The following is a 16,249-nucleotide window of genomic DNA, read 5'->3' as shown; positions in this document are numbered from 1 at the left end:
GACTGTCAGAGGAGTGAAGGGAGGAAGAAAAAAAAGAAAACATAAAAACTTACTCCGGCTCTGCTGATTTCCTACTTTACCTCTGTTTGAAAAAAAACTAAAGAGTGGGTGAGCTACACAAAATGGGGCAGCTCTGATTTTTCACAATCGCCTCTTCATTCCAGAAGAGAGAGAGAGAGAGAGAGACAAGCATGTGATGGACTGGTAATGAGGCTCTACTGCTAGGTGCAGAGGAGATACAGGATTCCACAGGCTTTCAATAAATCCCTCCTGCCCTTCTACTGGTGGCGCCACATATGGCTGCAGGCCTGCCTGCCCCCGTCTGCCTCCCCCCCCCTGCCTGCCTGTCTCCATCCCTGCCTTCCTGCCTGCCTTCCCTCCCTCCCTCCATCCATTTCTGCCTTCCTTCCTGTCTGCCTCCCCCCTGCCTGCCTGCCAGCCTGCCTGGCACATTCAGCACTAACACATTGGTATGTGTGAAGTGTGCTCCTCTAAGATGCCTTAATATAGATCTTAGCGCCTGTTATCAGATGAAAGCAGTTCCTCTATCTGGAACAAAGCTCATTGTGAAATGACTGATCCATTGAGAAGGCACATTTTGCTTCTTCTTTTTTCATGCTCTGTGCGTGCGTGCGGGTCGGTCTGTCCCAGCACATCAGAATTAAATTAAACCTGATAATTTCACTTTGTCACAACGCTGTTCAATCTGCATTAATCTTGCTAAATGACACCACACACTTCCCTTCTCCACATTCAGATCATGACATGACCTACTCTCTGACCTATCTCTCTGTCTATATCTGATGTCATATCGCCACCTTCTGGCCTAACAGCAACAACACTATCATCATAATATCCTTTATATACATACTGTATCACCATAATCGACTCAATTTAACCTTTGCTAAGCCCCTCGGAATTTTGGGCAACCAATCACAGTGCTCCAATGGATAGCAGTATGGTTGAGTATGATACACTCGGACAAGCTCATGTTTGAGATGAATGAAAGCCAGTGGGAAAACAAGACTTTTATTCAAATTTATATTTTAAACGGCTTAATAATTAAGAAGTGCATCGGGAGTACTTGCTACTGTGATTTTTGAAATGCAGCGCGTGTATTTTTCGAATCCAAAATTATACTTTTTGTTACATTGTTTGATAGCTAAGGTGGTTAGCAGTCCCATTGACCACCAAACATTGCTAACGCTAGCTAACTAACCACTTAATATAACTTGTTTCCTCGAAATGTATGTTAGCTAGCTTAGTTAGCAATACTAACTCCCATCTGAGGTTGACATCAGGATACGATTTCAGAGCACTAGTTTGCGCCAAATTGATTGTAGCTTTGACTACAATCAGTGGCTAGCTACACTACAAACATAATATTACCAGGTTCACGAGAAGCTGTTGACAGTCCATCACATTATACCCTAGAGTTTCCTGATGACCAAAGGGTAGTCTGTGTTTAATTTCATTGTGTATTAAAGTTTTATCATTGTGGAGTGATTTCGCCAGTGGTTATTGGGTTTCCCACGAAAATGTTGTCCGAGTTTTCAACAGTAACCAAGGGAGGTGGACAGAGGGGAAATAAAGACGGTCCGGTAAACGTAAAGCCTATAGACTATTACACCATTTAACATTACTGCATGTCAGCTGCATGATAAATTAGCGAATTGACTGGAAACCGGGTGTTATGCAATCTAAATTGCGTTGTGGTTTGAGGAGAACGCTTACATTTTGTCAAGGCGGAGATGAGTGGCGTGGACATGCTTCAAGTGTGAGCCTAATGACAATTGCAGAATGTCATCACAATACACGTAGGTGTTTTGTAACAGATGCCTCTCTGCATTCATGAAATTGCGGGTGCACCGTTGGGGTTTGGATGCTGAAATGATTCTCTGAGTGGACGAATGCGCGTGGGTAGCCAACAGGAGAGCCTTTGTTAAATGATTGTTTGACAATCAGATGAAAACATCATGACTGGTTGTGTTTATGCTATATTAAAAAGCATAGGCGGCGTGTCCATAAGGCTAGGGGACGCTTTACCTAAAGTAAATTGAATTAAATTGCCAAAATGATATAGTATAATTAGCTAACTCCTGTCTATACATAAATAAATAAAATAATTCAATATAGGCTACTAGAACAGAAAGCATGATTTGGCCATAGAGGATAATTAGCTTTTAAAAAAATAGCTGCGGATTGTTTTAAAATGCATAGCTTACAGTCGGAAGGGCTTGCAATTTGGGCAGCGCTCGCTGCAAATACGAAATAGATGATTGTTGAGTTGCGACTGTCAGTGAAAAGCAGATAGACCCAGCCAAGCATATCGCAATACTTAAAAATACAATCGCGTAAAAACTGTTTGGAAAGCAAATGGCTATTGCTGTAAAGAGATGACAATGAAAAGACTCTAGTCTATCTTTTAGATATCAACATTCTTAATTAAGCGAACAGTCTCCTATCTTACTGGCACCACCAGAGAACATCGACCATATCCCCGTTGAGTCTGCGTATTCACTGTCTGCCATTGGGTCAGTGCCACTTTTGTTTATTTTTGGACAATCATTTCGCCGTCCAGTTTAGATGGACATCATATTGTATTTGTGTCTCTCCTTTTCATAGGCCTATTAGAAGGATCAGACAACATCGTTTTTAGTGATCTGTTTGTCAGTGTCAGCAGAGTAGGCTACCCTGTAATTTTGTAGCCTTAAAAAAATGTGTGCGTGCACATACCGGTAAGACATTAAATATACTTTCACCCCTGGGGGTGGGACTTAGTGAAGGGTCAATTAGTACAGGACAATAAACTCTCATTCATATATTACAGACACTGCTGTCATCACTACATGTTATTATATCATTATAGCTGACTCCATATACTGGGGTCCCATTGTTCTGTATAATATGCAGTCTGTGGAGGCAGAGGGCATTGAATAATGGATATGTACACTATATCCATTTTAATCATACTATAATCACCATACAGAGACACAGTGACCGTGTGCCCTTGCTCCTACTACTGTGCCTTGAACACACACACACACACACACACACACACACACACACACACACACACACACACAGACACAGACAGAAACACAGACACACGCACAATCTGCACATGGCGGACTCAAGGCGAGGGGATTATATAAAGAGAAATAAATAAATGACGGGCGGGGGGGTACCTATGCAGAGAGAGCAGGGAGCTGTATCGCTGGATAGCACACACACATTGGGCCTATATTCTCAGCTGACTCCCCCTTGCCCGCTGGCAGTCTCTGACCTTGGCTGCATGGACATGCATTGCAAACGACTCCTCCCTACACACTCGCACACACACACACACACACACACAACTCCCCCTCTATGCACATCGCTAATCCTCCCTTCCATTTCCATGAATTGAGCTGCTTAAAGGGATGCATGAGACATAAAAATATTCACATGTTCATCTGACTCTGGGGAAGTATAGATAAAGGGCTTCATTGCCAAAATCCTGAAGTATCCCTTTAATAAAGCCATCAATAATTGGCCATAAGGAGTTTAAGGCATCCATTATTCCATTTTCCCCAGTGGAGAGCTTGAACTGAGCTGGCCAGTGGAGAGCTTGGACTGTGCTGGCCAGTGGAGAGCTTGGATTGTGCTGGTGAGTGGAGAGTGTGGACTGTGCTGGCCAGTGGCGAGCTTAAACTATGCTGGCCAGTGGAGAGCTTGGACTGTGCTGGCCAGTGGGGAGCTTAAACTGTGCTGGCCAGTGGAGAGCTTAAACCGTGCTGGCCAGTGGAGAGCTTAAACCGTGCTGGCCAGTGGAGAGCTTAAACTGTGCTGGCCAGTGGAGAGCTTAAACCGTGCTGGCCAGTGGAGAGCTTAAACCGTGCTGGCCAGTGGAGAGCTTAAACCGTGCTGGCCAGTGGTGAGCTTAAACGTGCTGGCCAGTGGAGAGCTTAAACCGTGCTGGCCAGTGGAGCTTAAACTGTGCTAGCTAGTGGAGAGCTTAAACTGTGCTGGCCAGCGGAGGGGCTTTTTTGTGCTGCAGATGGCAATCTCTGTTGATGCTTTTTCTATTTTCTTCTAGGCTCTGAATAAATTGTGTGATTTTTATTGATGGAAATGATATGGGAGGTAGAGTAATAACTGTGGTTTGGCTGCAGTTTCCCTAAACAGTGTGTGGGTGTGTGCGTGAGTGTGTTTTGCATGCGTTTGTTCGTGTGTGTGTTTATAAGCAATGTTCCCTCTAATATTTTTAGTCACTGAGCAAATTTCAGGTCTGCTGAGCATAAACTTGAACGTTGTGAAAATTCTGTGCAACTTCCAGCGCAAGTTTACTGTGAACACTGATGCTGTAACCGCTTTAAGTTACAGTTTTAACAGTGGCCAAGTAGGCTACTGTGGTTATTTGATCATAGTTTGTTTTGTTTCGGTATGTTGCATTGAAATTGGCTAATATTGCCTTGTAAAGGGAAACGTTGATAGTGTTAACAGGGAAAACTCTGGAACAGTGTTCACCATCCTTTTCTGCGTCAAGATCACTTTCAAAATGTCAAAATGCAAGCCGAGATCTACCACTCAGATTTTTTTTTTTACAAACCGTAGGCATATGCAACATTAACCAATTAAAAACAGTACTGTAGCAATGAGGTTTGTGCAGTAAGCTATAGGCCCAATACATTATCTCCGCATATTGGCTTTGCTTGAATTGCCCTCCCAATGCATTGTTGTTCAGGCCATTTAAAAAAATTATATTTAAAAATTTGAAGTAGGCTATATGATCACACTGGTAATAGAGCCATTGTTGTATTACTTGTGAGGCACAGCTGAGTGAGCATACATTTAAATAATTTGCTTTTTATTTTTATTTTACTGGGCTGATGGTGTCTGTATCTAGTGTCTGTATCTGAGGGTCCTCCTCTCAACATCCCTTCGCCTCTCCCTTTTGATTGGCCAGAGGTAGGCTAATAGTGCACTTGATGTACTAGAATGGAAGCAAATGTAAGTAATTATAACGACGTTATCGGCTACATAGCTAGCTACATAATGGATGTAGCTAGCTATGTAGCCGATCTGTGTATGGACCCTAAAACGTTTGGTATAAATATTAGTTCAGAACCTAGCTATGAACCTCAGCCATCATAGCCTGTTGTATTCACTGATCATACACTCTACATTGGCAAATTAAGGTGCAGTTCAGGTATGAATGTCTGTGAGACATTCTTTTTAAGTCCTATCCAATACCAGGAGTATCAAACTCCATTCTTTGAATGATGCTGTGTCTGCATGTATGTATTACAATTATACACTTCAACAGTGTTCACCAATCCTGGTCCTGGGACATCAATGTTTTTTATTTTTTTATTTCACCTTTATTTAACCAGGTAGGCCAGTTGAGAACAAGTTCTCATTTGCAACTGTGACCTGGTTACACATTGTAACTATGCAATAGACTAGAAACATGATTTAAGTCATTAAAGGCTGATTTGTAATACATATATACAGAAACAGAATTTAAAACCCACTATACTTCCTATGCATCATGTAAATACTCTAAAACCCATTCATCTCAATATCTAATTCCCTTCATCTGCATTGATCTAAGGACACAGGATAGGTGTTGTATTTCATCAAATCAGAGACTTCATTTCAACCAGTAGAGAATGTGAAACGCTTCATTGAAAGAAGTTCATTTTCCAAGTGTTATAAATACATAATACATGCATTAGAAATATTATAATTGTAATATGATATTATAAATACAAGTTCAATCTGTACTTCAATGCACATTTGGTGTGCATGATATAAACAGAGGAAGAAAGACAAGGTAGGTAGAGAGGTGTGAAAAGGAGTAAAACACTGAAAGGGAAAGAGGTAAGAACAGAGGAGCAGGGAAATCAGCATATGATTAATGAAGCACAGTGCTACCCTAATATTCTCTCAGTTCATCACAATTACATAATAGTGTCTCTAGCGGTGTCTCCTAACAGCCTTGGAACCCCAGTCGACCCCGAGTGTTATCTTAGTAGCGGGTGAGATAGCGATGACGGGACTAGGGGTTGGCGTCCTTTCTCACATCAAAACATACCTGCAGGCGAGAGAAAGATTAAGCCTTGTTTTCTTTTTATTCTAACATTGTCAGTCATCATAATCATCAGGTGGTGAAATGCAAAACTGACCTTGGATCATTAACTCTGGGACAACTACATCTCTATCTGTATCTCAGTTAATAATAAATCACCTCCTGTTGATCCAACCAAGTCGGTCATGCCCTCTATGTCAGCCAGTTCAGATGCAGGGGGGGTTCACTGACATAGCTGAAATATATAGTTTTTCTGAGCCACGGCCTGTTCACCACACTATCATTCAGAAGGCGAGGTCAGTGCAGGTGCATCAAAGCTGGGACCGAGAGACTGAAAAACAGTTTCTATCTCAATGCCATCAGACTGTTAGATAGTCATCACTAGCTGGCTACAGTACCACCCAGGTTACTCAACCCTGCACCTTAGAGGCTGCTGCCCTATATACATAGACATGGAATCACTGGCCACTTTAATAATGGAACTCTAGTCACTTTAATAATGTTTACATACTGCTTCACTCATTTTATATATATATATATATATATATATATATATATTGTATTATATTCTACTGTATTCTAGTCAATGCCACTCAGACATTGCTCATCCTAGATTTGTGTGTATTGTTGTGAATTATTAGATACTACTGCACTGTTGGAGCTAGGAACACAATCATTTTGCTACACCCGCAATAACATCTTCTAAAACAGTGTATGTGACCAATAACATTTGGTTTGATTTGATAACCTAGAGGATTTATGGAGAAGGGAGGAGAGAAAATATGGTAGTTATTGAGGAAATAATGTAGTTAAAGATAGTGTTCAACAGGAATCTGTGTGTGTGGTTTCACCTGGTGTCCAGGTGGCTGCAGAGTACTTTATCAGGGATGCAAACTAGTCACCTTTCGCCAAAATTCGCCTCGAAATTACAGGCCTCTCTCATCTTTTTAAGTGGGAGAACTTGCACAATTGGTGGCTGACTAAATACTTTTTTTGCCCCACTGTACATATACATATGTATATGTGGATGCCACTATAGAGATGAAAGGAACACCACACACTTTTCCTCTTTCTCACTTTTTTCAATACTGTAGATTTAAAGGGGTATGCCAGGTGTACTCTCTGCCTGAAAGAGATCAGTTATGCCAACAAAGGGTTTCATGCCCTGCTGCTGGCACATTGTAGAACAGATTGTAGAACATTGTAGAACAGTCCACAGGCAGAAAGTGTAAAATGTAATAACGTGCAGTGTAGCTCAAAGCTATTGCTTTTGTTGTGTTGAACTTGATATACAGTTGTGTGTGAGTGAGGGGGGATTCTTTTAGTTTTTACTCAGTGAACGTTATTTTTGCACACGTAGCCTTTTGCACTTGATTGATGTCTACTACAGTGGTCAATATAACAGAGCAGAAATAGAATGCCTGTTTGTTTCATTCTATTTCTACTTTAAGATCTTTTTTTCCCCAAGTGCAATATTTATGTTTGTATGGTCACAAGCATTCTATTATAAAGGCTGTCATGGCTAACTGCAATATTAGTGTATTGTTTTTTTCTCTGGACTTGAGTGTCATTTGCAGTTAAGTCTAGGCAACAAATAACATTGGATTGCTCTCCTAATATTTTTTAGTTGTGAGTTCAGTAGCGATTGATTTGGCATTAATACAGTGGGGAAAACAAGTATTTGATACACTGCCGATTTTGCAGGTTTTCCTACTTACAAAGCATGTAGAGGTCTGTAATTTTTATCATAGATACACTTCAACTGTGAGAGACGGAATCTAAAACAAAAATCCAGAAAATCACATTGTATGATTTTTAAGTAATTAATTTGCACACAGCCAGGGCAACTAAGAAGCATCTCAAGGTCCTGGAGTGGCCTAGCCAGTCTCTAGACCTGAACCCAATAGAACATCTTTGGAGGGAGCTGAAAGTCCATATTGCCCAGCGAAAGCCCGGAAACCTGAAGGATCTGGAGAAGGTCTGTATGGAGGACTGGGCCAAGATCCCTGCTGCAGTGTGTGCAAACTTGGTCAAGAACTACAGGAAACGTATGATCTCTGTAATTGCAAACAAAGGTTTCTTTACCAAATATTAAGTTCTGCTTTTCTGATGTATCAAATACTTATGTCATGCAATAAAATGCAAATTAATTACTTAAAAATCATACAATGTGATTTTCTGGGAAAAAAATGGTAGATTCCGTCTCTCGCAGTTGAAGTGTACCTATGATAAAAATGACAGACCTCTACATGCTTTGTCAGTAGGAAAACCTGCAAAATCGGCAGTGTATCAAATACTTGTTCTCCCCACTGTATTAATGCCAAAATAACATGTAAAACAGGCAAGGCCAATTTAAAAAAAATATATATACATATCTTTTTAATGCTTTTTATTTTTCCTGAATGACGGCACTGTGAGTTAGGTTCGCATTAATCACTTTTTATATTACACACAGACTGATCATGTAGATCATATTCTTTGTTGTTTAACTAGTTAAAACCTGCGTTTCAAGAAGGGATCCACCTAAGTCACTAGAAATTAGCATTTTAAAGCTGATATTTATTTTAATTCATTTTTTTATCCCCCCTAGCAGGGATTTTTGGCATGTTTCAGTGCCAAACAGTGTCAGTGTCACCTTTTTGGGGCCTCACCAGTTTGCGTCCCTGACTTTATACTGAAAAACATGCACAGACACACGAAGACAAGCAATATAGCATAGTTACATAAAGGTGGAAGGAGCCACAGTTATACACCTGAGCCTGCTTACTGCACAACACAATCCATCAATCAGATTGATACACGAGTATGGAGGTGTGGGTTATAGGGTGTCTAATTGTTCTACATGTTTTCAATATGGGTGACTCTTAAATGAGCCTGTTTTGTTTTTGTACAGACATCACCCTTCACTGAACAGCACCCTCACCTGAGAAGTAGCACACAAAAGGAGAGAAACGTAAATGGAAGAATACTCTTATTTCAATGTGAATGGCTCTTAAAAGACCCTTTGGTTGTGCATAGTGTAGTCTATGGTGTTGCCAGGGGACAGCACCCTCTTCGAAGAAGTAGGAGGTGAAGATCTCCAAGCACACAGATTGCCTCCCGTGCTGCGTTGTTGGACCCCATCCTTGAAACATCCTGCAGAGCAGTCCTCTGGCGCACGGCGGCAAGCTGCAGATCCCCTACTGGTGCTCATGTCCATCATCATGAAGTTATGCAGGACACAGGTAGCCTTCACTCACCTGAAGTCTCCCAGGAGGTAGTCCCAGATGGCCTTGGTCACCCAACCCTGCAGTGTCCTACACAGTAACTGTAGGCAATCAATTTGAAGGTATCTGTAGGAATATGGAAGATAATATCATTATTAGACTTTTCCATCACCAGGTCATTGCGGATTACTAAAGTATAATATCCCTTATAACAAATCATGATAACATTGGATAGATAGATGCATGTGCACACACATGTGCATATGTAGCACGTGACAAGGATAGCATCACAAATGAACACATAAGTACCACTTGAAGCTTGATGAGTTGATCAATTGAAGCAGCTGTGTAGTACTAAGGATTCCCCTGGACCAGGACTGAGAACCACTGCTCTTCATTGGGACCTCTTAATCTGCAGGCAGGCTTTCACCGCTCCCTGTATCTGAGGACAGAAAACCTCACAGACTTCACTATTCTCAAATTAGACCGCACTGAATGTTATGTTACTATTATCTCCATCCTCACTTCTGGGGACTGGAACTACACAAAAGTACCTGCCCTATCCAGAATAGCCTACTCTCTCACTTACCTATTTTACCATCCTCCGTGACTGTTAGCTAGCTACCTACAAATGCATTTGGAGTTGTTTTTTTTACAGTGATAAATACATCAAGGTAGCTAGCTAATGTAAAGTTAGGTAGCTGGTGATATTTAATTAACTTAGCTAGCCATCTATACAGTTTGTAAAGTTGGCTAGATAGGTAGCTAGCTATGTTAGCAGCTCATTTTAGTTATCCTTCACTGTAGCTAGTTAGCTAATAATACATCGTTTTTCTTTACATTTTTTAAATGTATTTACTTACTTGAATAGGTCCTCCCAACCAGTGGACGATTGGAAACAGGGCGGCAAAGTTTGTTTGTCACCAGAACGTTTTACAGCATATTACTATTTACCTGTGTAAAAATTCATGAAATGGAGAATGGATCAAACTAATTACCCATTTCATTTAACAAGGCAAGTTAGCTTCTGTTTTTTATGAGTGAGTCCATGTTTAAGTTCTTACTCAGCACTGTCAACACTTTGTATTCAACACTTTTAGAAACCATATGCTGCCAGCACGCCTACAAGCGAACCATTCTGGGCGGCCTAAGCAGCACGCTGCAATTCACCGCGTGCTAGGGTACACGATTCGTACGGCTTTATCATTGTTTTTTTTTACAGAAATGTTTGTCGATTGACTAGGAATGCCTTGGAGATGGACCAGTGGAATACGATCGAACGGTTGGTGACCACTGCTGTAGAAAGTGGAGTGAAGTTCTATCTTGTGCTTCTCTCTGTGGGGTGATATTTCTGCGTGGCAGCTGTTCGGATGTCTCAAGGCTACAGCACGCACGCAGTTTAGAGGGAACATTGTTTATAAGCTGCATGAATGTGGTATTTGTGTGGAGGTCCTTCCTTAATTGGATCTAAGAGCTCATCCCTTGAATGTACATGATGATTGGCATCTCCAGGCAGGCAGGTAGGTGGCAGTAATTGGGGAGAGTGGCTCAGAAACAGATAGGTGTCAACATATTGAGGTGTTGCTGAGTTCGTCAGAGATGTGCGAAGTGTTTGTCGACAGGCAGAGGCCCTCCGAATCGATGCCTGGGTTTTTTAAAGCTAAGCCACTTAAAGCTACAGTATGTCTGTCTGCACTACAGAAGAGAAGGGGAATGATTAATTGTATTTGGACAAGCCTAAGTAAAGAGAGGTTGGAGCTGAGCTCCCCTATCGTTTGGACTGATGGAGACTGGGAGCCCTTCCAAACTGTCTCCTCACACACACACACACACTCAAACACACAGACACACAGAATTCTATTTTGCTTTACTGTGCTGTTAAGGGATGACAAACATACATGAGAGGTGTCAAAGTCCTGCTAACTATTTGTCTGTGTACAGTGTGTACAGTGTGTGTCTCTGTGTGTGTGTACTATGTGTGTGTACTGTGTGTGTTTATTCTTCTACATCTGGCTGTGTGATTCACCCAATCATAAACAACCTATTTTCCCTGGACAAGAGTTCATACATTACACTGCTTAACCCAGGACAGAAACTATGTTATATTTGAAGAAGAAAAACCTCCAACTCATTTCCAGAGAGAGAGAGAAGGGGGCAGAGAGAGAGAGGGAGACAGAGAGAGAGAGAGAGACCAAAGGCTTCAACAACATGGCTTTATTAGCATGTTGCACTAATTCCAACAGCATTTAACTAATCACATCAGATAATTAGTATTTTAGTAATTAGTGGAATTACTTCTTAATTCATTTATAGTCAGTCAGTGTTCAGACTAGTAAACTGATTGATCTTGCGAGCTTACATGCATGATGGCTACACAGATATCAGCGGTAATCAGTCTGGTAATTATGAGGCTATGTTCAGACTGTCAGGGTTGAGCTTTAGTCTAATTCCACAAGGAATTGGCCATACATAGGAAACCACACACGCACATCCATACGAGAGAGAGACACACACACATAAGGTTTTCAATTCAATGGCATTCATGGCTCTATTTCGTTTGCCTTGTGTCACACAAACCAACGTGTTACATATACGGATGAATAGAGCAAGCTAAGGCCTTGTTTGCAAGCTATTCCCCAAAGGTCTATAATGTACGCATCAATGTAGAACACCAGTGATCTGCTGTGTAGAGTGCAGTACAGACTCAACTGGCTGGAGGGTAGAGTAGTGTTGTGTCAGAGTGCTGTAATTTATGCATGTTCAGTATGATAACATTAGGAACCGTATGTATGAAGGATAATGAGCTGTGTGAGCCCAGGCTTGTACAGTGTGTGTGAATGTGAGTCTGCGTGCCTGTGTGTGTGTTTGTACAGTATGTGTACATAGGCCAATGTGTACATAGGCCAATGTGTAGTTGTGTGTCCTGCTGTTTGATTACAGTGATTAGGTTCCTACTGTGGGTAGCAGGCCATTTACAGGGCTGGGCTTCACAGGCCAGAGGCCAGAGAGGCTCAGTCAGCCTCGGTAAGTAGCTTGACCCGGTCACACACGCCCCACTGCCTCAGAACCTCAACCTGCAGTGGTGTGACCTCTGCTTTACTCACCTGGCTGGCCAACCACACACACACAGCACACAGACACATACAGCCTCCTCCGTCTCAGCTCAGCCTCATTGATCTACACGTTCCCTCTGAGATCCCTGTCTAATTAAGGGATCGATAACAGCCACCACGCTGCAGTCTTACTATATCATATCCAGTTTGGCTGCTCCCTTCAACTCAGACACAATCCTTCCTGGAGGAACCCACACTGAAGTAATCACATCTTGACTGACTGGCCTTGTTTCTTGACTACATGGTCTGCATACCAAATGGCACACTATTCCCTAAAGAGGGCACTACTTTTGGCCACGGACTACTTTTTGATTGGGATTGTGCTACGGCCGGGAGAAGGAACGTGCATGCTGCATATTCAGCTCAGCCCCCCTCAGTTTTATCTGTTTGTACACTGACTTTGCATATAATGAATTAATCCTACAATATTGAATTTGGCTATCAGGGCACCCTTGAATAAATTGCATGACGTCTCTGAATGCTGCCCTCCTTCAATCAGATCATCTCTTCATAGCAGGCTGGTTTCTTCCTCCTTGTTGGGTAAGCCTCATGTAGGCTTAGATGAAGGATATTAATTCTCTCTCTCTCTCTCTCTCTCTCTCTCTCTCTCTCTCTCTCTCTCTCTCTCTGTGTGTATACTGTCCACGACAACAACTTTAACTTCCCAAATAAACTACGTTCTCTCGTGTTTTTCAGCTGTTGTTGGCAAGGCTGCTAAGAAGATAAAATACATAATGATTTCAGCTTGCTCCTCCTTTAGCTCCTTTAATTGAGTGGACTGGTATGTTTCAGCGTTTTATTAAATTGGAGGGAAGCAGGCCGGAGGGTGTTACCCACGGAGTAAATAGATTTCTGCACTGAGCTCCCTCCGTCTGGCTCTGCCTTCATCACCACACACAAGCTCATTCCTCACTTGTATTCTTGTCTTGTTTTTTTGCACAGGCAGATCATGGTTGTCATAGATACATAGACACAAAAAAAAAATTGGAACAAGGCGCATTTGGTTCCTTTGACTCATCATTGGGTCAGACCAAACAGTTTTTCGGATAGGAAAGACTGTCCATCTGTGGAGGCCTAACCTTAAGCACCAAATCCAATCCTTCCCACAACTCCTTTGCTATTCTGGATTTTACTGCTTAAAACTTGCTTGGCTTTAAGCTCTTTTTTTGTTGACTAAGATGCCCAAATAATGCGATGCTTTCTCTGTGAATCAGGAGGTGTGAAGAGATTTAATGAGTCAAGCTTGCTGTTGTGTTGTGGCTTTGCGCCACGTTGCTGGTTATTCGTAGCATTTTTTGTTCACAAAAACACGCCAAGTTCAACGGCTCCCCAGCTCCAACGCTAGACCTATCCTCCACACTGCCATACCGCATCCATCCAAGCCTCGCATCAAGCCACCGCCGCTCGTTTCGCCCTCTCAGTAATTCAAAGGGCTGTGGTGTTTTCCTTTTTTGGCCTCCTCTACTTACATCACAGTATTTCATCCCCCCCCACGCTTTCATAGAAGATTGGCGCCTCGTCCTCGTCGCTACCGAGGAATGACTCAAACGCAGGAAAAGAGCTCTTCCCATTACCCGGAGGATTACTCTGATTCTCCACCATCGTCGAAGAAGAACTACAAGGAAAAACATTCAAACATGCCAAAGTCAGGGTCCAACAAAATCCACTCCCCGAGCTTAAGCTCTGCTGAAAGGGAGTGTGAAATAACAATGAGCACAGGTTTGGGGCAGTACAATGAGCAAGGAGAGAGAATAGGAATAGGCAGGGAGAAAGGATTAGAATACTATTAGTAGAAGCAGTTTGTTGTTGATAGGAAGGAAGTTGCTTCTACTTGGAGTAGATACTGCTTACTGTGCACCAATCCCTCGTCTGCTTTGATCTTTCTGTAGATTCTGCAGTGGGAAATGTGAAATGTCAGGCAAATAGCCATGTCAAGTGTCAATCATGGGGATTTTTGACTGCTTGAGCTCTCTGTGAAGTTCATCGATTGCGCGAGGGTCGGTGTCAGCATACCGCGAGAGACTGGTATTTCTTTGCCGTGATTGGATGAAAGCTTTGACTGAGATAAGCCTGAACGGAACATCCTTTATTATTGCAAGCCAGGGGATTTATGGGTAAAGACTCGATATGTCTTTGAGACTGCCTGCGTGTCTGAGTGCATGTTTTTACTATATGTATGATGGTGTTTTAGAAGGTGTGTATTTACATATCCAGGGGCAACAGAGAGATGCGGGTCATGTGAGGGCCACATCATTTCTCTCCGTATGCTTCCACTTAGACTGCAATGTGATTGTCTCTGGATTATGATGCTCAAATGCCACCTTTCAATATATGTACTTTACCAATGTCATACTTTTCTCAGCTCAAGGGATTAGGTATGTTACTTTATATTTTTGTTAAAGAATAACTCACACCCGTTTATCTGTCTGATACCACAAAGACTGCAAGTGTAGATGACTTCTTGGAATTACACCAAATGTCACCTTTCAATATATGGATGTTATGCACTATTTTAACTTAATAAATCTGAACATGGTAACTAAAACTTTTATTATTTATTTGTCTCTCACTGTTTCTCTATGTCTCTTCAGAGCTACAGCTGTAGCAGTAGATGCTCACATTATGACACAAAATGAACTGGACACCGCCACATTGTTTTGTGCTGATCAGAAGATTTAGAAAATAACTTTATCAACAAGCTAAAGACATGGATTCTCTCTCTGTCTCTCCTACAGGTCTCCAGTGATGGCCGGAGGTCTCTTTGCCGTCAACCGTCAGTGGTTCTGGGAGCTGGGTGGCTACGACACTGGCTTGGAAATATGGGGCGGAGAGCAGTACGAGATATCGTTCAAGGTGAGCAAACGTGTAGAAGATAGCGTTTCCCAATCATACATTTCTCTTACCAATGTTCTCAAGACTGTAACAAGTCTTATCATTCAAGCATCTCAATACAGCACTGTAGAGAAACTGGAAGTCTTAAGGAGTCTTAAGGTTGCTAGTCATACTCGTGAGGGCTAAGTTCGTTTTTCAGTATACACCAGGGTTAGGCAACTAGATTGAGCCACAGGCCAATTTTTTTTGGAGTGCAATAGAGATTGCGTCATCTGTGGATCTGTTGGGGCGGTATGCAAATTGGAGTGGGTCTAGTGTTTCTGGAATGATGGTGTTGATGTGTGCCTTGACCACAGGTGGACCTGGTGGTCTTGACCACAGGTGGACCTGGTGGTCTTGACCACAGGGACTATGGTGGTCTGCTTGAAACATGTTGGTATTACAGACTCGGTCAGGAATAGATTGAAAATGTCAGTGAATACACATTCCAGTTGTTCAGCACATGCTCGGACTACACATCATGGAATTCCGTCTGGCCCTGCGGCCTTGTGATTTTTGACCTGTTTAAAGGTCTTACTCACATCGGCTACGGAGAGCGTGATCACACAGCCAGAACAGCTGCTGCTCTCATACATGCTTCAGTGTTGCTTGCCTCGAAGTGAGAATAGATGTAATTTAGCTCATCTAGTAGGCTCGTGTCACTGGGCAGCTCGCTGCTGTGCTTCCCTTTGTAGTCCGTAATAGTTTGCAAGCCCTGCCACATCTGACGAGCGTCGGAGCCGGTGTAGTACAATTCAATCTATAAGGGAACAAGATGAGACCCAAATGCAGACACAGGAGGCAGATGGGTGAGCTCTGATATTTATTATAAAAAAAGGGGTAGGCAAAAGGCAGGTCAGGGACAGGCTAGAGTTCATAAACCAGGTTAGAGTCCAAACAGTACCAGGCGATAGGCAGACTCGAGGTCAGGACAGGCAGGGGTTCAATGATCAGGTCTGAGTCCAAACAGTGCAAGGGGATTGGCA

The 16,249-nt window shown here is 42.3% G+C and overlaps 1 protein-coding gene across 1 annotated transcript in view; it reads left to right on the top strand.

Annotated features, from left to right (window-relative positions):
• LOC112232032 (polypeptide N-acetylgalactosaminyltransferase-like 6) overlaps positions 1-16,249 on the top strand; it is a 306,399-nt gene that overhangs the window by 272,472 nt on the left and 17,678 nt on the right. Inside the window, exon 8 of the mRNA XM_042312127.1 lies at positions 15,128-15,245. Coding sequence (XP_042168061.1) covers positions 15,128-15,245 — 118 coding nt within the window. The remainder of the gene's footprint in view (positions 1-15,127; positions 15,246-16,249) is intronic.

This window comes from Oncorhynchus tshawytscha, linkage group LG34, assembly GCF_018296145.1.
Source record: "Oncorhynchus tshawytscha isolate Ot180627B linkage group LG34, Otsh_v2.0, whole genome shotgun sequence".
NCBI classification, from domain to species: Eukaryota; Metazoa; Chordata; class Actinopteri; order Salmoniformes; family Salmonidae; genus Oncorhynchus; species Oncorhynchus tshawytscha.
Note: the sequence above shows the minus strand (reverse complement) of the source record. Positions and strands in the feature narration are given on the sequence as shown.